Raw genomic sequence first — 23,836 nt, forward strand, 5'->3', positions numbered from 1 at the left:
CTATTTGTAGGGTATTGTTAAAATGTAATTTTATTGCAGTCTGTCCTGGGTATCTATGAGAAAATCTATTTGTTCATTTGGACAATTCTTACAGGACCTGCCAGCTTCCATTACCGTGTGCCAAGGTGACTTTGGCATTCCTTTCTTTAAACCACTTGTGTGTTCCATGATTCCTGGGATGCCTTAAAAACTCATAAACTTCTAAGATTTCTTCTAGTGTGATGGGTCTAATCTGGGAGTCCCTTTTTAACTTTAATTTTGTTCCTGTTTTTTGTCACTCTCCATCCCCTGTCTATTTTTCCTACAAGAGCTGCTAATTTATCAACCTCATTATTATATTTAGTCTGTAAAGATTCATCTTTCTTATGAGTATCTACATGGTATACCTGAATTTTGATCTGTCTCCCAATCTGGTGTAGCTCCTTCCATGCTTTCTTAATCTAAATACCCTTTCCATTGATTTTCCAATCTGTATGTTCCCATTTTCCTGACCATAAGGCTATCCTGTTCATTACACACCATGAGTCAGAGAACAAATGTAAATCCTTTGTCTCCTTCAAAGCAGCTAAAAGAGCTGCTATAACTTCTGCATGCTGTGCGTAGTGGGTCATGCCTTGATCAATAATGATCATGTTATCGGATGGTCCAGTGCTGCGGTTTTCCATCTTACCACGTTATTTTGTGTGGTAGTGGAACCATCAGTGAACCAGAGAGGGGGAGTATTGCCCTGGTCCCCATCCTTCAATAGGTATCTGTTTCTCGGGAGGGGAGGTGTGTGTGGGGGAGGAACATACCCGTCCCCCCAGAGCTTATAACACCTGCTCAGACTCCATCGGTACCATCTATGGAGGTTAGAAACCAACTGTTACTTCTTAGAGACTTTTACCCAGAAACCAACTATTACTTCTTAGAGACTGTTACACTGAAACCAACTGTTACTTGTTACAGACTGTTACACTGAAACCAATGGTTCCTTGTTACAGCCTTTAAACTGAAACCAACTGCTCTTGTTCCTTGTACTATAAAAAACAGAGAGCGAGAATGTTGCAATCATCATTGCAGACTCTCTCCTTGTGTGGACAGGTGTCAGCCGCCCAAGCTTAAGCTTGGGAATAAAGGCTATTGTAAGGCATGTAATTCTGGTCTTCCTTGTGGGAGATCGGGATGGAACTTCTGTGCACAACACCATCCTCTTCGCTACCAGGGATACCCCAGGAAGAAACTCGAGAGATACCATTTCCATTGAAGTACTTTTCCTTCCAGGGGTAGGCCAGTCCATGCCTCTGCCGGTGCCTTGACCCAATCTAATATGGGCATGGTAGTTTGGAATACTACCAAATTATTCCTCAAAATAGAGTGGCATGTTCTCAAAGCTTCATAGACTGTTCATACATACTTTTCACACAAGGAAAATTTGTTCTCTGACCATGATCATCTTTTACAATAAAATCCTACGGGAGTTAGCCTGCTCTGAATACATTATAGAATACATTAATGACTACTGTTTGACCTTTTTTAATATAAGTGAGCTCCTTATATTCTATAACTCACTTCTTCAATATACCAAAGGCCTCTCCTTGTGGTTCTTCCCATTCAAAATCTTCAGTTTTCATAGTTATGTCATATAAAGGTTTAAGCACCATTTGTAAGTGTGGTATGTGGTTTCTCCAATACATGAATGTACCTACTATAGCTTGCTGGGTTTGAGACTTATTCTGTGGTGTTCGTAGGGCTTTAATTTTGTCTATTGCAGCCTCGGGAACTCCTAAGAACTTTACACTTTTGGGAGTTGGGTGGTAGCATAATGGGTTAAGTGCACATGGCACAAAGCACAAGGACTGGTATAATTGTCCCAGTTTGGGCCCCTGGCTCTCCACCTGCAGGGGTGTTGCTTCACAAGCAATGAAGCAGGTCTGTCTTTCTCTCCTCCTCTCTGTGTTCCCCTCCTCTCTCCATTTCTCTTCTATCTAACAACAATGACAACAGCAATAATAACTACAATGATAAAGAACAACAAGGGCAACAAAAGAGAAAATAAAAGAGAAAAGATGAAAGAAACAAAAAAGAACTCTACACTTTCAGCAGGGCCTTGGACCTCAGCCTGATAAATAGTCTATCTCTGTTGTCTCAGTTGTTTAACAGCCTGTGTCACAGTGTCCTTATTATGCCCTATAATTAAAAGATCAGGTACATAAGAAAAAAAAGAATAACATCTCTTTGATAGCTGTAATGTCTCCAAGCTTCATCTGAGTCTGGTCTCTTGTGTTTTGCGCCATGTGCACTTAACATACTGCACTACCGCCCGACTCCTACTAGATTTTTGTGGATTCTTCGGTTGAAGAAAAATTTAAAGGGTTGGATAGAGATGTCAGTCGAATATGTGGGCTTGGTAATGTTCCTAATAGGCAGGATAACTCACTACATGTTTCCATAACCTCTTCTGTTTCCATTGCACAGCTAGGGTGTTGTACCTTTTATTCACCACAGTATCTTCCATCTAGGGTCCATACTGTCCAGTGAAGAGGCTGTGCTGCTAGATTTAAACAGAGTCTCAAGCTATTGCTGTGATTGACCTTCCATTTTCTGGCCTGAAAGACATTCAGGGAATGAGGAAGAGATGGCAGTTTCTTAGGTAAGTGATTTGCCCCACATCAGATTCTTTTTTTTCTTGAATACGTTGTCCTTTAATTTATACATGTTTAATATACTGTTTCTGTTTTGCACATCATATTTCTGTATCTCTGTCTCTTTCTCTCTCTTTCTGCCAGGGCACTGCTCATCCTTGGCTTTCATGCCTGGCTTATATCCCTGGCTTATGGTCAGTGAATAGAACCTAGTAGCTGAGAACCTCAGGCAGAAATTTTGTTATCTTCCCCTCTCTTGCATTTCTCTTTTCACTTTACTCTTTTTTTCTTTTATTAATTTAATTTTTTAAAGTCTCTTGATTTTTAAAAAATTATTTTCCCTTTTCTTGCCTTTGTTTTAAAAATATTTATTTATTTATTTATTTATTTATTCCCTTTTGTTGCCCTTGGGTTTTTTTGTAGTTATTTAATTTTTAAATTATATTTATTTATTTATTTATTTTCCTGTTTGTGGCCCTTGTTTTTTATTGTTGCTGTTGTTATTGAATTTGTCATTTTTGGATAGGACAGAGAGAAATGCAGAGAGCGCAAGAGAAAGACAGACACCTGCAGACCTGCTTCACCGCCTGCTTCACTCCCCTGCAAGTGGGCTCAAATAGGTATCCTTATGCCGATCCTTGCCCCTTGTGCCACTTGTGCTTAAATGCTGCGCTACTGCCTGACTCCCGTGAGGGATTTTTAATTGCCCTGTGACTAAACATCTTACTGCAGTTATTTATGAACTCTACTAAGTTGTGTGAGAACATATATTGCTGATTAGCCCTTTGATGTATACCATGTAAATATGTTTCCTTATTTTTATTACTGCATCTCTTTGTCTTGGTGATAGGTCTTGTCATTATACCAAATATTTTCAGTTTGTTGTAGTCTCAGTGGTTCACTTGTCCATTTATTTATTTATCTTTGATGTTGAGCTCAGGTCTCTGAAGACATTTCCCATTCAAATATTATGTACTGTACTGAGGATGACTTCTGTAGATTTTTTGGAAACTAGTCTAGCATCCAAGTGCTTATGTATTTTGAGTTGACCCATGGTGTCATGATGGTGTTGTTTGGTTTTTATATGCGTGCGGTGACTGACTCATTTTCCACAACATCATTTTTTAAAAAATTTATTTATTCCCTTTTGTTGCCCTTGTTGTTTTATTGTTGTAGTTATCATTGCTGTCGTTGTTGTTGGATAGGACAGAGAGAAATGGAGAGCGGAGGGGAAGACAGATACGGGGAGAGAAAGACACCTGTAGACCTGCTTCACCGCTTGTGAAGCGACTCCCCTGCAGGTGCTTGTGCTTTGCGCCACCTGTGCTTAACCCGCTGTGCTACAGCCCGTCTCCCTCCGACATCATTTTTCACAGAGACTTCACCTATTTACTTTCAGCATCATTTTCTTGCTTTAAACATGTTCTTAGGGATTTTGATGGAGACTGCATAGCATGTATATGCCACTTTTAAAATGGTCATTTAGAAAATCATTAATAATTCACTAGTAGTCAGCATTTTTGTTTGCCTTATGTCTTTATTTCACAGCAATTTACAGTTTTGAAGATTATTTCTTGAAAAATTTTTGTTGCAAATGTATGGGAGTCAGGCAGTAGCACTGCGGGTTAAGTGCATGTGGTGCAAAACAGTTTTCTTTAGCCCTCTTATTTTTTTTTCTGCCACCTTGTTATTTCTTGAGCTCAGAGTCAGAGCATGAATCCAATACTGAAGAAAGCCATTTTTTCTTTCCATTTTATTTGATAGGATAACAAGAAATGGAGAGTGGAACAGAGGTCAAGAAAGAGCCACGTGCAGGCCTATTCACTGCTTATCAAGTATCCCTCACTCAGGAGGGAAGCAAGCCTTAAACCTCCATTTCTGTCTGTACTATCCAACTATGACAAGATCGATAACAACAGCAACAATAAAAACAACAAGGGCAACAAAAGGGAAAATAAATAAATACAATAACATAATGTTTTTTTAAACAATTATATTTTACTTCCTATTATAGAGGGAAATTGAGAGGGATGTAGATTACTGGATAACAGTTCTTTTCTCTGCCACCAGGGTTATTTCTTGAGCTCAGTGTCAGAACTTTTGCTCAAGAAATGTATTTTTTCTTTCCATTTTATTTGACAGGACATACAGAAATGGAGAGCGGAACAGGGGTAGAGAGAGACATTTCCAGGCTTGTATCACTACTCATGAAGTGTCCCCCTCTCAGGTGGGAAGCAGTTCTCAATCCTAGGTCCTGTGTCATGGTGATATGTACACTTAAGTAGGTGCAACAGTGCCCTGCACCTGATAATTCTTATTTATTTGTTTACTGTTCTTGCGTTTTTTACTTTTTTTTTTTTTTTTGGACAGTGACACTACAGAAAGCCTTAATATGGAATGATCACTCTTAAAATATAATGTCCATGCTTCCATAATAATGTTAATTTTATAAAGAGCCATGTGTGGCTGGAGATGGTTCATTTCTAACAAACTTATAGTCATCATGTGTTTTTTTATCCCATCTTTTTTTTTTAATCACTGTGGCTTCATTATAAATTTGTTACACCTGTGGTCCTGGAGGTAGTGCTGTGATAAAGTTTTGGAGTCTTAAGCATGAGGTCCCGAGTTCAGTCCCTGGCCACATGTGCCAGAGTGATGTCTGGTTCGTTCTCTCTCCTATCTTTCTCATAAATAAGTAAAATATTTTAAAAAAATTATTAACATCCAGTGGCCATTTTTTTCTTATTTATATTTTTGTGTTTTATATCAGTGAAGAGAATTTAATAAGGCTATTGAAGTAGAGATATCTGTATCTCTGTGTGTATCAGGTGAAATTATTATTCATGTATGATAAATGAAATTAATGTTTATTTTCTTTTAATAAGAAGAACTGCAGGTACTACAAAAACACACCAGACTTTAAGCTCTAAGAACACAGGGGCTATAGGTTCAATTCTAGTTATCCTCTACTTTACTCTCCCTATCAAATTCTCTTTACCTATATAAGCTTTACATTATAAATAAGGAAGACAATATCCACAACTGCTCAGAACTAGTGAAGAGTGCCTCACCTCTGTGCATGTGAGAACTAGGATATTGAATCTTGGTCCTTTTATATAGGCAGCGTGAGCACCCTATGAGTTGTACTCCCACACAGCCACTAATTATCATTTACTTATTACAAATCTATAGAGGGGGAATAGTGAGAATAGGGTCATCTCTCTGTTCTGAGGGCCTCATGAAGGAAAGTCCAATCTTCTAATGAATGTACCACCTTCTAGAGCATGACTAAGAGGTATTTGATTCTCAAATCACCAAAGACATGTTTGCAGATGAGACAATCCTTCACAGGCTTCCTAAAGTAGACACTGAATGGCTAATCCGCTGTCGCTCGCATTTTCTCACATGAAAACATTGCACATATTTTAGGGCTCAGTGACCTATGAAGATGTAGCTGTGATAGTCACTTGAGATTGTGGGCACTATTAAATCCTTCAGAGAAGAAACTCTACAGAGATGTGATGTGTGAAAATCTGAGGAACTTTCTTTCAATAGGTAACTCTAATCGCCTTAATTTTTCAGCTGGAAAACAAATCTCTTTGTTCACCAGTGTAGAAATGGATATACTGTTCAGTGCGCAAGGTTTTATTGTGATTCATGAGGGATCAGGAATTCAATCTATTTGTATAATTTCTAATACGTTTTATATTTTGTAATTTTAGAAAAGATAGAAGAACATTCCACCTAAGGGCAGCATAACTTGCATGGCAGTAAACAAAGGTGAGACTTACATTTTCAATAAAGTGTGATGTACCACCTAAGAAGCTACTGTGTTTCCAAAAGTTTTGTCTCTGTAATTTACTTAGATCAGGTGCTTGCATGGTTTCCCTGTGTAAGGAGACTCATGGGTTCCTGATTGTGTGCTCTCTACTGACTTAGCAATTGCATATGGCTCCTTTTAATACAGTTCATTCAGAAAATGAAATTTATAGTCACTGCCACAAATAGATCAATTCTTTAAATAAGCAAATCAAAAATACTTCATGATTAGGTTATAGAACAGTTGGACAATTGACTGCAATGTGATGTACATGACTGAAGTTCCCATCAGAGTCACTGAGGACCATAATGGTGTTCTACATTATCTGTCTTTTCTCCACTTTATAGGAAAATCTTTCTGACATATAACAAGTAAATGGAAATTTTTAAAAGGGAGCAAAGTTTCTAAGTATCTATAAAATAGTACACTTGGAAGCAGTAAGAATATCTTCAATGTATTACTATCAATATCTATATATTTTTAATATTTTTTATTTACTTTCTCTTTTGATGTCCTTGTTTTTCATTGTTGTTGTAGTTATTATTGTTATTGATGTAGTCTATGTTAGATAGGACAGAGAGAAATGGAGAGAGGAGGGGAAGACAGAGCGGGAGAGAAAGATAGGTACCTGCAGAACTGCTTCACCACCTGTGAAGCAACCCCTCTGCAGGTTGGGTGCTAGAGGCTCAAACATTGCAAATATCTATATTTTTATGATATTTAGAGGTAGCCCTTCCAGAAAAGATCAGTATTTTGATCAATATTTTGATCAACATGAATGAATTCACATTGAAGAGAAACCCCTATGTAAACAATGTAGTAAAACATTCAGTTGTTCCAGTCATCTTCAGAGACATTAAAGAATTCACAGTGGAGAGAAACCCTATGAATGTAAACAGTGTAGTAAAACATTCAGTGATTCCAGTAGACTTCAGGCACATGAAAGAATTCACAGTGGATAGAAACCCTATGAATGTAAGCAATGTAGGAAAACATAGTTTTTCCAGTAGTCTATGGACACATGAAATAATTCCCAGTGGAGAGAAACCCTATGAATGTAAATTGTGTAGTAAAACAGTCACGCAATCCAGTAATCTTCGGGCACATGAAATAATTCACAGTGGAGAGAAACCCTATGAATGCAGTGTAGTAAAACATTCAGTGTTGCAGTAGTCTTCAGTAACAATAACAAACCTATAAAAATAAATGGAAAACAAAAAAAAAGGAAAACAAAGACAACAAAAGTAAAATAAATAATAAAAACAACAAATAAATAAAAATATAATGCGGAAAAAGAGACAAAAACCTTTACCTTGGTTCATCACTCATGAAGTTTCCCTTTTGCAGTTGTGGAGCAGGGGCTTGAATTTGGTTCCTTTTGCATGGTACCATGTGCACTGCACTAAACCCTACCACCAAGTCCCCATTGAAATAAATGTTTTAATATAGAGTAAGGTTTTGCATCATCTAAACTATACCAAAAAAAAGAAAAACGAAGAATAAGGAAAGAAAAGGAGTGTTGGGAGTCAGGCTGTAGTGCAGGTGGCACAAAGCCCAAGGACCTGTGGCTGAGAAAGCTGTGGTATACACACACAATGGAATACTATGCAGCTATTAAGAACAATGAAACCAGGGAGTCGGGCGGTGGTGCAGTGGGTTAAGCGCATGAAACCACCTTCTCTGACCCATCTTGGACAGAACTAGAAGGAATTATGTTATTTGAGCTAAGTCAGAAAGAGTATGGGACGATCATACTCATCAATACAAGTTGAGAAAGAAGATCAGAAAGGGAAAGTAAAAGCAGGATCTGACTAAATAGAGAGTACAACACCACCATAAAAACTCTGTGGTGAGTTGGAGGGTGGACATTCGGCTTCCTGGGGCTGCAGAGGAGGGGTTGCGAGGGTGGGTAGGCGGAATGAGACAGTCTTTTGGTGGTGGGAATGGTGTTTATATACACTCCTATTAAAGTATAGCCAAATAAATCACTAATATGAGGGGGAAAGTTGATTTTATGTCTCAAAGTTTTTAAAACACAGACTTAGACTTTTGAATACACAGTCTGAGTCTTTGATATGCGGATTTTCTCAAAAGCCTACACCAGGTAGAACAGATGCAACTGGTGGCACAGCTATATACGAGCTACTGGGTATTAAACAGCAAACCCTAACAAAGGGACTTTTCAACGTTAACCCAATTACCAAATAATGTGATGATAACAATAACTATCCATTGTCTTCCTGAACCCTGGCTCCCCACCTGCAGGGGGTTTTCTTCAAAGCAGTTAAGCAGGTTTGTGGGTGTCTATCTTTCCTCCTGTTCATCTTCCATCCTCTCCATTTCTCTCTGTCCCATCCAACATTGACGACATCAATAACAACAATAATAATAACTACAACAATAAAAAGGCCAACAAAAGTGAATAAAATACTTTTAAAAAATTAAAAGAGGAATGTTGCCAGGTCTGGAGTTGGGTCACTGAGTGAAATGTCTGCCTTGCTCTGTGTGCAGCCAGCTTCCGGCCTGCCCTGGCCCTGTCATGAGGTTAAACAATTGAAGAGCCCCCGATTCTTTGGTTCTTGGGACAATCAGAAAATAACTGAAGAGTGAAGCACAGGAGTTTGAAGCAAAGAAGTTCTCATACAGTATTAGAAGCAGACATACACTCTGGGGGGTTTCTGTAGTGTGACTGGAGTTACAAAGTATTTTATGGTTTTTAATCAATATATAGAGAGGGAAACAGTCTGCATCTCTGCTTGAGGTAAAAATGACGATCCTGATTGACAAGCTGGGTGACAGACACTCTGTATGTGCTTAGTGCCTGTAATTACAATTCTTACAGAGAAGCTCTAGGGGGCGGTGTGGAGCAAAAACCACAGTGGTTATTTCTACATTCCTTCAAAAAATTTTATTATCTTTATTTCTTATTGGCTAGAGACAGCCAGAGATCAAGAGGGAAGGGGGAGGCAGAGAGGGAGAGAGACACCTGCAGCCCTACTTCACCACTCCTGAAGCTTTCCCCCTGCATGTGGAACCCGCAGCTTGAGCCTAGGTCTCTGTGCACTGTAGTGTGCAAACACAGTTCCCACCACCAGAGTTCTCCATTGAGATCTTCCCTATTCTTTACCCCCCTGAGAGCATGGACCAAAGATCTTTCTGGAGTGCAGAAGGTGGAAGGTCTGGCTCCTGTAATCGCTTCTCCACTGGACATGGGTGTTGGTAGGTGGATCCACACCCCCAGCCTGTTTCTGTCTTTCCCTAGTGGGGCACCTTACTCTGGGGAGGTGAGACTTTGGGACACATTGGTGAGGTCCTCGGCCCAGGGAAGTCAGGATGCTGTCATAGTAGTGGCTGCATAGCAACTTGGTGACTGAAAGTTGCGAAGATAGAAAGCAGGAAAAGTTGTTTAATAAACAGGATCCAAAAGTAGAAATAGAGCAGATGAAATTAGGGGTCTTCATGTGGGAAGAAGCTAGGACATCTATTTTAGGTATGTTCTGAGTGGCCTGTGACTTTTAATAAAGCCCCCTGGACCTCAGCGTCCTGGTCCATCGCAAGGGTCCCAGATTCAGTGTGCTCCTTGGTCAGGGAGTGGGAAGCATCCTTCATGTTTCAAAACTTTTCTCTGCCTGGCTGAAGCTGCAGAGTCCTGCGTGCAGGTTGTAGTGGGGAAATAAGAGGAAGACGACAGAGGTCCCACCATAAAGTTCCACTGGTGTGGTTATAAGCTGATTTTACATGAGGAATTACTAGAATCAGTCATGTTTCAGGGAGGCAAGCACTTACTGAGACAAATCAGAGAGAGAGAAAAGAGGCAAATAAATACACGATTCAGACATATATCCTCCCAAGACAAAGAGAGAGGGGGTATTGAATTGTCTGGTCTTCTAACTTTCACTGTATATTCAGTGGAATTCCAAGGGGATTAACTTCAGCCTTTGTCTCCTGGTGTGCACATCTTCATGTCTTTTATTTATTTAATTTCTTTTTGTGAGAACACTGATCACCTTTGGCTGATGGTGGAAGGGGAGATTGAACCTAAGACTTTGGAGCCTCAGGCATTAAGAATCTCTGCATATGAGTCGGGCTGTAGCGCAGCGGGTTAAGCACAGGTGACGCAAATCACAAGGACCGGCATAAAGATCCCGGTTCGAACCCCAGCTCCCCACCTGCAGGGTAGTCACTTCACAGGTGGTAAAGCAGGTCTGCAGGTGTCTATCTTTCCTCCTCTCGGTGTTCCCCTCCTCTCTCCATTTCTCTCTGTCCTATCCAACAACTACAACAAAATAATATCTACAACAATAAAACAACAAGGGCATCAAAAGGGAATAAATAAAATAAATATTAAAAAAAAAGAAGAATCTCTGCATAACCATTATGCTATCTACCCTCTGCACTTACCTGCACTATGGATCCACTCTTCCTGAAGACCTTTTTTTTTTCCTTTTTTTAAATTAAATTTTATTTTTTTAATTTATTTCTTTATTGGGGAATTAATGTTTTACATTCAACAGTAAATACAATAGGTTGTGCATGAATAACATTCCCCAGTTTCCCATTTAACGATACAACCCCCACTATGTCACTTATCATTCTTCATGGACCTGTATTCTCCCCACCCACCTACCCCAGTCTTTTACTTTGCTGCGATATGCCAATTTCAGGTTCTACTTGTGTTTTCTTTTCTGATCTTGTTTTTTAACTTCTTCCTGAGAGTGAGACCATCCCATATTCAGCCTTGTTTCTGACTTATTTCACATAACATGATTTTTTCAAGGTTCATCCAAGATGGGCTGAAAACGGTGAAGTCACCATTTTTTACAGCTGAGTAGTATTCCATTGTGTATATATACCACAACTTGCTCAGCCACTGATCTGTTGCTGGACACCTGGGTTGCTTCCAGGTTTTGGCTATTACAAATTGTGCTGCCAAGAACATATGTGTACACAGATCTTTTTGGATGGATGTGTTGGGTTCCTTAGGATATATCTCCAGGAGAGGAATTTCAGGATCATAGGGTAGGTCCATTTCTAGCCTTGTGAGAGTTCTCCAGACTGTTCTCCACAGAGGTTGCACCAATTGACATTCCCACCAGCAGTGTAGGAGGGTTCCTTTGACCCCACAACCTCTCCAGCATTGGCTGTTGCTACCCTTTGTGATGTATGACATTCTCACAAGAGTGAAGTGGTATCTCATTGTTGTCTTTATTTGCATTTCTCTGACAATCAGAGACTTGGAGCATTTTTTCATGTGTTTCTCGGCCTTTTGGATCTCTTCTGTGGTGAATATTCTGTCCAAGTCCTCCCTCCATTTTTGGATGAGGTTATTTGTTGTCTTGTTATTGAGTTTGGCAAGCTCTCTATATATGTTGGTTATTAAACTCTTGTCTGATATATGGCATGTAAAAATCTTCTCCCGTTCTGTGAGGGGTCTCTTGGTTTGGGTAGTGGTTTCTTTTGCTGTGAAGAAGCTTTTTAATTTGATGTAGTCCCATAGGTTTATGCTTGCCTTAGTCTTCTTTGAAATTCGATTTGTTTCATTGAAGATGTCTTTAAAATTTATGCGGACAATAACAATAAAACTACAACAACAATAAAAAAAGAGGGCAACAAAAGGGATTAAATAATAAAACAATAATTAAAAAGAAAAAGAAAAATATTTATGTGGAAAAGAGTTCTGCCAATATTTTCTTTTAAGTATTTGATATTTCTGGTCTAACATCCAAGTCCTTGATCCAGTTGGAATTTACTTTTGTATTTGGTGAAATACAGTGGTTCAGTTTCATTCTTCTGCATGTTTCAACCCATTATTTCCAACACCATTTGTTGAAGAGACTCTGCTTTCTCCATTTAGTAGTCTGAGCCCCTTTGTCAAAGATTAGATGTCCCAAAAGTCCAGTATCCACACCTTGAGCTGTTCCCACCACTTTGACACTTGGAGTGATGTTTGTGCAGTAGATGGCCCAGCAATATGCCATTGGAATCTTGGAGAAATTCAGGTGCAATACCTACTTCCACATAAGAACAGTGGAAGCCCCGAAAGGTCACGTGACTTCTTCAGGTTCTCCTAAATTGGTTCACAAACGACAGGATTATTATTTTAATTTCTTATATATATTTAACATTATTTTTCCTTTTGTTGCACTTGTAGTTTTTCACTGTTGTAGTTATTATTATTGATGTTGTCACTGCAAGATAGGACAGAAAGACCTGAAGGGAAGAGGGGACGACAGTGGGGGTCAGAGGAACCCATCAGTGTGTCCCGGAGCCCCACTACCCCAGATCCCTGCCCCACTAGGGAAAGAGAGAGACAGGCTGGGAGTATGGATCCACCTGTCAATGCCCATATTCAGCAGGGAGCAATTCCAGAAACCAGACCTCCACTTTCTGCATCCCACAATGACCCTGTGTCCATACTCCCAGAGGGATAAAGACTAGGAAAACTGTCAAGGGAGGGGATAGGATACAGAGTTCTGGGGGTGGGAATTGTGTGGAGTTGTTTTTCCTATGTTTTTTTCAGTGTTTCTTTTTTATAAATAAAAATTTAAAAACAAGTTTCAGGGGGATGATGGTCTCCAGAAAATTGGGGCTTGCCTGATCCCAGGACACATGTGTTTAGTTTTTCATTGTTTTTTTGTTTCTGAGAGTTTGAGAGAGGAGGAATTCCACCACACTGCTCCACCCCAAGTGGAACTTTCCCTCCCTGTGGTGCTCCCATGTAGTGCTTAGACCTGAAATCTCATATACAGTACAGCAAATGTTCTCCTGTGTGAGCCAGCTCTGTGTCCAGTGTTCATATTTATTTATATTCAGTAGGACAGTGTTTTTTTTAAAAAGACATTTATTCAGCCTCATGATCAGACCATTAGATTTACCAGTAAACAGCATGGGTGAAAAAAAAAAAACTAAATTAAAACCCGTTGTTGGAATGCTTTACACTTTCCACAAAACAGAAACTAAAATAACCTGTTAGACAATTAGTCACAAATACAGTCCTCCAAAGTTTTTTTTCCCCATACACAAGAGTGTTGTCTAACACAAGTCTTCTTTGTAGTAGGTAGGCCCTGCCACCACTGTGCTTGGCTGAGTTCACAAATCTGTCGCTTCCCTGTCACTTTTCTGGCTCTGCTCTCCTGCTAAGCTTTGTTTCCTGGAGATTAAAACCTCCTGCCACTGCCATAGCTACTGCTGCTCTTGCAGCCACCATATCCACCTTGGTTTCGTGATTTGGCAAAATACTGGCCTCCACCACCGTAGGGGACAGAGCTTTGGCCTCCAAAGTTTCCTCCTTTCATAGGGCCAAAATTTGAGAACTGGTTACTGTGATTGCCAAAAACATTGTAGCTTCTGCCACCTCCAAAATCACTTCCATCATTGCCAAATTCATTGTAGCCATCCCCACTATCCCCACCTTGGCCACCACCTCAGCTGTCAACAAAGCCACCGTGACCGCTACAGTCTCCTCCTTGGCCAAAGTTGTCACTGCCACCAAAGCCACCTCCACGGCCACCACCAAAGTTTCCAGAGCCACTTTGTCCTCTGGCTGGACGAGGCTCTAGCCATGTCTTGCTGTGATAAGGCTTTCCTTGCTTCACAGTTGTTGCCACTCACTGTATGGTATTTCTGAATGACAGTCTTGTTGACAGAATCATGGTCATCAAATGTTACAGAAGCAAAGCCTCTCCTTTTGCCACTGCCCTGGTCAGTCATGATTTCAATAACTTCAATTTTCCCATAGTGTTCAAAATAGTCTCTTAGATGGTGTTCTTCAGTGTGTTCTTTTTGCTCCCCACAAAAATCTTTTTCACAGTTAAGTAGGCACCAGGTCATTAACTCTCCCATCCACCCTGTGTGACCTCGCATTCATAGCAACACCCACGAGGCATATGTGATAAAACTGAAACCCCTGGAGTTTGAGTCTCATAACCACACAGTCTGTGAGAGTCCCCTACTCCTCAGAATGGCTACTAAGACTCTCATCAGTTGTTTCAAAGCTCAAGCCCTGATGAAGAGCTTCCACAGCTGCTCTGGCTCCTTCAGAGACTCAGATTTCGACATTATGGCAACAGACAGAGACAAGCTCAGGATGCTCACTTGGTGACGTCCACGGGCAGAAAGCAGTGATGTAGCCAATGTCTGTAGCTCAGTGTTTATAGGAGCGCATCCCTTTGGATGCCAGCTTTCCTATCTCTGGGATGCAGACATCAGCAATCTCAGGATGTCAAAATTTAGACAACTTCCTCCCTCCCCAAGCCTACATTACAGCCCCTCCTTACCTGGGGCTGCCAGTGCAGAACAGCTCACAGCCTGTCTTCAGAGCCTGTAAGAGATGGAAGTCCTGGAGAAGTGCTTCTGCTGATTCTGGGGACAGACCAGCAGCTCTCCACAGTGAGCAGCCATTGACACATCTCTAGATATGTGGGCCAATGGACTCCACACAGAAGGTGTGGAGCTGCCCCAGGGGTGGGTGGGCAGGGTCACCATAGATGATTGGCATCAAGACATTTCTGGCACAAGGACCCAGGTTCAAGCTCCCGGTCCCCACCTGCATGGGGAAAACTTTCCAATGGGGAAGCTTTGCTTCATTTGTCTCTCTCCCTCTTTAACAAGTGTGTTACTTCCAAGCAACAGGCTCTGCATTTAACAAGATAGCTATTAGTTTGGATTGGGGTGGGAAGACAGATAGCATAATGATTACACAAAGAGACTCTCATGCCTGAGGCTCTAAAGTGCCAGGTTCAATCCCCTGTAGCACCAGAAGCCAAAGTTGAACAGTGTTCTAGTAAAACAAAGAAATATATAAGAAAATACAATGGGAAGGGAAGAGACCATGATTGTTATTTATGCAAAGAAACTCTAGTGACTTAATCTCCAAATCTCAGGTTTAATCTTTGCTCCAGCATCATTAGAGCTGAGCAGTGCCCTTGTTAAGTTGTTTCTGACCATAATCATTACAAAGTTAAGACAAACTGAGCCAACTAACTGGAACCCACACAAACTGACATGACTTCAGTATATAAGTGAAGTATAAGGAATTTATTCTTAAGTTTGAAAGAGTGAAAATATGGCCAGTCCACATACTTACAAAAAGACAACACCAAAGGACAAAAGACAAAGACAAACCTCAGCTGAGTGATCCCAGGCCGGTACCAAATCTGGACCAGTTGTACTGAGACAACCAGGCTTGAAATTCACCCTCCTTTTTAGGGAAAAGTGAAGGGGGGTCTGCATGATTGAGGGGGTCTGCATTTCCTTGCTAATTTATCTTTGGGGTAAGAGTTTCAAGGAGAACATTACATTCTTATCTTCCAGGGAGGAAGCCTGCAGTGTTTGCAGAAGCCAAATGGACAAGTTATCATAGAGCTGAGAGAGCAGGTCACAGAGTGTGCAGTTTCAAGGCAAACATTCAAATCCACCAGGTGTGAAGCTGAAGCAATTAGTGCATTAGTGTAATTTCATCATATCTCATTTCTACGACATCTTCTCTACTTCTAATTGACCACATGGTTGAAAGAGATGTCAGTAGAATTTGTGGGCTTTGTCATGGTCCTAAAAGACAGGATAACTCGCTAAATGTTTCCATAACCTCTTCTGTTTCCATTGCACAGCTAGGGTATTGTACCTTGTATTCACTACAGTATCTTCCATCTAGGGGCCCATACTGTCCAGTGAAGAGGCTGTGCTACTAGGTTTAAACAGAGTCTCAAGCTATTGCTGTGATTGATCTTCCCTTTTCTGGCCTGAAAGACATTCAGGGAAAGAGGAAGAGATGGCAGTTTCTTGGGTAAGTGACTTGCCCACATCAAAGTCTGTTTCCTTTTCCTTTTGAATAAGTTGAATTTTAATTGTTACATGTTTCATTTAATGTTTCTTTTTTTCCCATCATATTTATTTTTATATCTCTTTCTCTTTCTGCCAGGGCACTGCTCTTTTCTGGCTTATGGTGGGTCAGGGAATAGAACTGGAACCTGAGAGATCAGGCAGAAACTTTACATTATCTCCCCCACCCTACTATTTATTTTTACATTTTTTATTATGTAATTTTTATTTATAAAATTGTAATGCTGTGTAATAAAAAAAAATCAGGGATTCGACTTCCGGAGGCGGAGATACAAGCAGCAGACAGCTTTCTCTCCTCTCCTCTCCTCTCTGGGATCAACTAGGAATACCAAAGGAGACCACCCGGGACCAAAACAAGACAGGACTAGAATGACCACAGGAACCCAGTAAATCACCGGTGAGTACAAAAACATGTGGCTGGTGACAGAGGAGAGAGGAGCCTAAGGAGAGATTAAGTGACTGGTAACAGTTCAGCAGTTTATCAGTTGAGACACCACCTCCAGTATGCTCCACCAACAAGGGAACATCTGAAGGGAGGAGAGGACTCCCCAGAGACTCACCAAGTGCAACTCTGAGTCTCTATTGCTACTACCCTCAGAATTTGGAGCAGCGACAGGGAGGGACACCAGGGGACAGAGATCTAACCAGGAAACTCAGGAGAAGACCTACCTCAGTGGCATAGTTGATGGGCTGTGAAGGTCTCTTAGCATAACCACTGGATTATCTTGCCACACCCTGCTTTATCTCTTGGTCAGGAGTCAGTGATTAAGCTAAGAAGCCTATTGATAGTTTAAAAGCCCTCAGGTTCCATAGTCTACAGGGAAGAAAAAAAAAGAGGCTTTTAAACCACTGAGCTCCAACTCAGGGATTGAATCAACTGTTAACTTGCACTACTGTGAACCCTTTAACTTACTTAGACACAAGTCAATCCAGGAAATAGTGATCAATAATTTGAAAAGTACTGATAAAGGGAACTCATAACATAATATATAAAATGCTTAAAACAACAAGAAAATATATTGGAGAATCGAACCAGGACAAGAGTCCAGATAAAAGCCCTCCAGAGGGTGAAGCACAAAATAACGAGTTCAACATCCAAACATTAGCTAAGGAAATAATAACAGGAGTGAGCAAAGAATTTGAAAAAATTGTAATCAGAAATGCAGGAACAACAAATGAGAATATGGAAGAAAATACTAATTATCTCATGGTTATTAGAGAGCTGAAAGCTGAAATCTCTGAGCTAAGAATTCAACTAGCTGAACAGGCTAAAACAGTATCAGAGCAGGGCAACAAAATAGATGAACTCCAGAAAACAGTAGAGGGCAGAGAGAATAGAATCTATGAGGCTGAAGACAGAATTAGCAAGATTGAGAATGAATTAGAGACAACTAAAAAAGAAGTAAGAGATCTCAAAAAGAGATTAAGAGATGCTGAAAACAACAACAGAGTCCTATGGGATGACTTCAAAAGAAACAATATACGCATTATTGGCATACCAGAGGAAGAAAGAGAAGGAGAGGAAGAAAGCATTCTCCAGGCCATAATAGCTGAAATCTTCTCTAGTCTAGACAACATCAAAGACATAAAGATTCAAGAAGCCCAGAGGGTCCCAAACAGAATTACCCCAGACCTAAAGACACCAATCATACACATATGACACATATGTATGTATATAAGTATGACACATATCATACTTAGAATGGAAAGGAAGAAGGATATAGAAAGGATCCTGAAGGCTGCAAGAGAAAAACAAAGAGTCACCTACAAAGGAAAACCCATAAAGTTAGCAGCAGACTTCTCCATACAAATACTACAGGCCAGAAGAGAATGGCAAGATATCTATTGAGTGCTCAATGAGAAAGGCTTCCAGCCAAGAATACTATATCCTGCTAGACTGTCATTCAGACTAGAGAGAGGCATCAAAACCTTCTCAGACGAGAAACAGTTGAAGGAATCAACCATCACAAAGCCTGCCCTGAAAGACGTTCTGAACGGTCTCCTATAAACAATCAGACCACCACAAATAGGATATATATCAAAACACTCTAAAACTCTACAAGAATGGCATTAAAATATCTTCAATCTTTGATATCAATAAATGTCAATGGCCTGAATTCACCTATTAAAAGACACAGAGTTGGAAGATGGATCAGAAAACACAACCCAACAATATGCTATCTACAGGAAACCCACCTAACTTAACAAGACAAAAAGACTTAAAGTGAAAGGATGGAAAATATCATACAAACCAATGGCCCACAAAAAAGGGCTGGAACAGCTATTCTCATATCTGACATGATAGACTTTAAAATAGATAAGATAAAAAATATACGAAATGATACTACTTAATGCTCTGATCAGTCAATCAAGAGGACTTAACAATTATTACCATCTATGCACCCAATGAGAAGCCATCTAAATACATCAAACTTCTACTGAAAGAGCTACAGCAATATATTAACTGTGACACAATCATAGTAGGGGACTTCAACACCCCACTCTATCAACTTGACAGATCATACAGGCAGAAAATCAATAAAGACATAAGGGAGCTAAATGAAGAGATAGATAAACTAGAACTATTGGACATTTTCAGAGTCATTCATCCCAAGAAACTGGAATACACATTTTACTCAAATCCACATGGGTCATTCTCAAGGATAGATCATATGTTAGGCCACAAAGACAGCATCAGCCAATTCAAGAGCACTGAAATCATCCCAAGCATCTTCTCAGATCACAGAGGAATTAAACTAACACTTAATAATCAACAAAAGATTAGTAACAGTCTCAAAATGTGGAAGCTCAACAGTACACTTCTTAACAACTTCTGGGTCAATGATGAAATCAAGGAAGAAATCAAAATGTTTCGAGAGTTCAATGAAAATGAAGACACAAGCTATCAAAATATTTGGGACACAGCTAAAGCAGTCCTAGGAGGGAAGTTCATAGCTATACAAGCACACAATAGGAAACAAGAAAAAGCACAAATAAACAGCCTGATTGCACATCTTAAAGACCTAGAAGAAGAACAACAAAGGAACCCTAAAGCAACGAGAAGGTCAGAAATCACTAAACTTTAGGCAGAAATAAATAACATTGAGAATAGGAAAACCATACAAAAGATCAACAAAAGTAAATGTTGGTTCTTCGAAAGAGTAAACAAAATCGACAAACCTTTAGCCAGACTCACAAAAAAAAAAAAAAAAAGGGAGAAGACCCAAATAAATCGGATAGTAAATGAAAGAGGAGATATCACAAAGGACACTGCAGAAATTCAACATATCATGCAAAGCTTCTATGAACAATTATATGCCACCAAGCTAGAGAACCTGGAAGAAATGGACGATTTTCCTAGATACCTACCAACTTCCAAAACTAAGTAAAGAAGAAGTGGATAACATGAACAGGCCCATCACAGCTAATGAAATTGAAATAGTTATCAAAAATCTTCCCAAAAATAAAAGTCCTATACCAGATGGTTTTACAAATGAATTCTACAAAACCTTCAAAGAAGAACTAATACCTCTACTTTTAAAAGTCTTCTAGAAGATTGAAGACACTGGAATACTCCCTGCCAGCTTCTATGAAGCCAACATCACCCTGATACCAAAAGCAGACAGGGACACAACCAAAAAAGAAAACTACAGACCAATATCTCTGATGAACATAGATGCGAAAATATTGAACAAAATTCTAGCCAACCAGATACAGCAGTATATCAAAAAGATTGTTCATCATGACCAAGTGGGGTTTATCCCAAGGCATGCAAGGTTGGTTTAATATATGGAAATCAATCAATGTGATCCACCACATCAACAAAAGCAAGACCAAAAACCACATGGTCATATCAATAGATGCAGAGAAAGCCTTCGACAAAATCCAATATCCCTTTATGGTCAAAACACTACAAAAAATGGGAATAGATAGAAAATTCCTGAAGATAGTGGAGTCTATATAGCAACCCTACAGCCAACTACATACTCAATGATGAAAAACTGGAAGCATTTCCACTCAGATCACGTACTAGACAGGGCTGCCCACTATCACCATTACTATTCAACATAGTGTTGGAAGTTCTTGCCATAGCAATCAGACAGGAGCAAGGAATTCAAAGGATACAGATTGGAAGAGAAGAGGTCAAACTCTCCTTATTTGCAGTTGACATGATAGTATACATGGAAAAACCTAAGGACTCCAGCAAGAAGCTTTTGGAAATCATCAGGCAATACAGTAAGGTGTCAGGCTATAAAATTAACATTCAAAAGTCAGTGGCATTCCTGTATGCAAACACTAGTTAGAAGAAATTGAAATCCAGAAATCAATTCCTTTTACTATAGCAACAAAACCAATACAATATCTAGGAGTAAACCTAACCAAAGAAGTGAAAGACTTGTATACTGAAAATTATGAGTCATTACTCAAAGAAATTGAAAAAGACACAAAGAACTGGAAAGATATCCCATGTTCATGAGTTGGTAGAATTAACATCATCAAAATGAATATATTACCCAGAGCCATCTACAAATTTAAGCCCCATCTAGATCCAAAGCACATTATTTTTGGAAAATAGAACAAATGCTACAAATGTTTATCTGGAACCAGAAAAGACCTAGAATGGCCTAAACAATATTGAGAAAAAAGGACAGAACAGGAGGCATCACACTCCCAGATCTCAAACTGTATTATAGGGCCATTGTTATCAAAACTGCTGGGTACTGCAACATGAATAGACACACTGACCAGTGGAATAGAATTGAGAGCCCAGAAATGAGGCCCCACACATATGGACATCTAATCTTTGACAAAGGGGCCCAGACTATTACATGGGGAAAGCAGAGTCTCTTCAACAAATGGTGTTGGAAACAATGGGTTGAAACATGCAGAAGAATGAAACTGAATCACTGTATTTCACCAAATACAAAAGTAAATTCCAAGTGGATCATGGACTTGGATGTTAGACCACTAACTATCAAATATTTAGAGGAAAATATTGGCAGAACTCTTTTACGCATAAATTTTAAAGACATCTTCAATGAAACGAATTAAATTACAAAGAAGACTAAGGCAAGTATAAACCTATGGGACTACATCAAATTAAAAAGCTTCTTCACAGCAAAAGAAACCACTACCCAAAACAAGAGACCCCTCACAGAATGGGAGAAGATCTTTATATGCCATACATCAGATAAGAGTTTAATAACCAACATATATAAAGAGCTTGCCAGACTCAACAACAAGACAACAAATAACCCCATCCAAAAATGGGGGGAGGAATTGGACAGAATATTCACCACAGAAGAGATCCAAAAGGCCGAGAAACACATGAAAAAATGCTCCAAGTCTCTGAGTGTCAGAGAAATGCAAATAAAGACAACAATGAGATATCACTTCACTCCTGTGAGAATGTCATACATCAGAAAAGGTAACAGCAGCAAATGCTGGAGAGGGTGTGGGGTCAAAGGAACCCTCCTGTACTGCTGGTGGGAATGTCAATTGTTCCAACCTCTGTGGAGAACAGTCTGGAGAACTCTCACAAGGCTAGAAATGGACCTAACCTATGATCCTGCAATTCCTCTCCTGGGGATATATCCTAAGGAAGCAATCACATCCATCCAAAAAGATCTGTGTACACATATGTTCTTGGCAGCGCAATTTGTAATAGCCAAAACCTGGAAGCAACCCAGGTGTCCAGCAGCAGATGAGTGGCTGAGCAAGTTGTGGTGTATATATACACAATGGAATACTACTCCGCTGTAAAATATGGTGACTTCACCGTTTTCAGCCGATCTTGGATGGACCTTGAAAAAATCATGTTGAGTGAAATAAGTCAGAAACGGATGAATATGGGATGATTTCACTCTCAGGCCAAAGTGTAAAAACAAGATCAGAAAAGAAAACACAAGTAGAACCTGAAATGGAATTTGCAAATCACACCAAAGTAAAAGAGTCTGGGGTGGGTGGGTGGGGTGAATACAGTTCCATGAAGGATGATAAATGACATAGTGGGGGTTGTATTGTTAAATGGGAAACTGGGTAATGTTACGCATGTACAAACTATTGTATTTACTAATTCCCCCCCAGAAAAAAGATGTCATTTAAAAAAAAATCAAATATTTCAAAAAAGCAAGGCAAGTCTACCAGGAGTGGTGGGGTCATCATACAGGTTTCAAGCCCCAGTAATAATCTAAGTGAAAAAAAAGAATATATATGTATATATATATACACACACACACACACACATACATATAATAAGGTGGTGCAGTGGATAAAAGCATCAGACTCTCAAGCATGAGGTCCTGAGTTCAATCCCAAGCAACACATGTACCAGAGTGATGTCTGGCTCTTTCTCTCTCTTCCTATGTTTCTCATTAATAAATAAATAAAATCTTAAAAAAAAAAAAAAAAAAAAGAAGGGAGCTGGGCGGTGGTGCACATTGCATGAAGTGCAAGGACTGGCCTAAGGATCTCCCTTTGAGCCCCCGGCTCCCCACCTGCAGGGGAGTCGCTTCACAGTTGGTGAAGTAGGTCTGCAGGTGTCCATCTTTCTCTCCCCCTCTCTGTCTTCCCCTCCTCTCTCCATTTCTCTCTGTCCTATCCAACAACGAATATATCAATAAAAACTACAATAATAAAACAACAAGGGCAACAGAAGTAAATAAATAAATAAATAATCTTTAAAAAAATTTAATGCTGTGTTCTGGGAAATATCACAGTGGTTAAGGAACTAAACACTCAAGCAGGAGGTCCTGAGCTCTAGGGAAGCAGGACTCTCTTATTTGATTTTTTAATTATTTCAATGAGTGAGACCAGCATAGTGCTCAACTCTGGCCTACCTTGATGCTTGGGGTTCAGAGCCTCAAGTATGGAAGTATTTTGCATAACCACTATGCTATCTCCCCAGCCACTTACTCTTATCTCTAACTTTCCATTTAGTATTATCACTGAGACCCAGTGTCATCATTTTTGAATGTCATTATATATAGTTACAGAAATAAATAGATACAAGAAAAGGGGCGGGGTGAAGACTTCTCTCTACAGCTGTTGGAGAGATGGGTCTTGAACACATTTTAGTTCTCACAGGTGATCATTTGTGGTCTCCACTTGGTATGCTACCATAAAGACCCTGTGAAATAATTCTTGAATACCAAGACATAACTTGTGTTGTAAAGTGCAACTTTGTCACACCCAGATAGACATGAAAAGGGAACCTTCATGGGTGTTACTCTGGCGTCTTTCCTGTTTTTTTGGTCTAATCTTCTATCTAGAGAAAATAAATAAATAAATAAAATTGTTCCACCAGGAATATTAGAATCGTGCACAAATAAGCTGCAATAAAATAAATACTTCCTAAGGTTGAGAGTCTTCACTTTTCTTTTTCTTTTTTAATTTAATTTTTTATTTTATTTATAAAAATGAAACACTGACTAAACCATAGGATAAAAAGGGTACAACCCCACACAGCTGCTACACACGGTTATTGTGAGATGCAGAAGTCTGCCTTCTGGAATTTCTGCCCCACTGTACATAGACATTGACAGGTTGATCC

The 23,836-nt window shown here is 39.7% G+C and overlaps 1 protein-coding gene and 1 pseudogene across 1 annotated transcript in view; one reads left to right on the forward strand and one right to left on the reverse strand.

Moving 5' to 3' along the window:
- Positions 1-1,917: 1,917 nt before the first annotated feature.
- Positions 1,918-23,836, forward strand: part of LOC132542407 (zinc finger protein 420-like) — a gene marked incomplete at its 3' end in the record, with an annotated part of 47,627 nt that continues 25,708 nt past the window's right edge. Inside the window, 3 exon segments of the mRNA XM_060204978.1 lie at positions 1,918-2,632; positions 6,347-6,404; positions 16,097-16,228. Of these exon segments, the coding sequence (XP_060060961.1) occupies positions 16,214-16,228 (15 nt within the window).
- On the reverse strand, positions 12,904-14,694 carry LOC103122933 (heterogeneous nuclear ribonucleoprotein A1-like; annotated as a pseudogene).

Source organism: Erinaceus europaeus, chromosome 13 (assembly GCF_950295315.1).
Source record: "Erinaceus europaeus chromosome 13, mEriEur2.1, whole genome shotgun sequence".
Taxonomy (NCBI): domain Eukaryota; kingdom Metazoa; phylum Chordata; class Mammalia; order Eulipotyphla; family Erinaceidae; genus Erinaceus; species Erinaceus europaeus.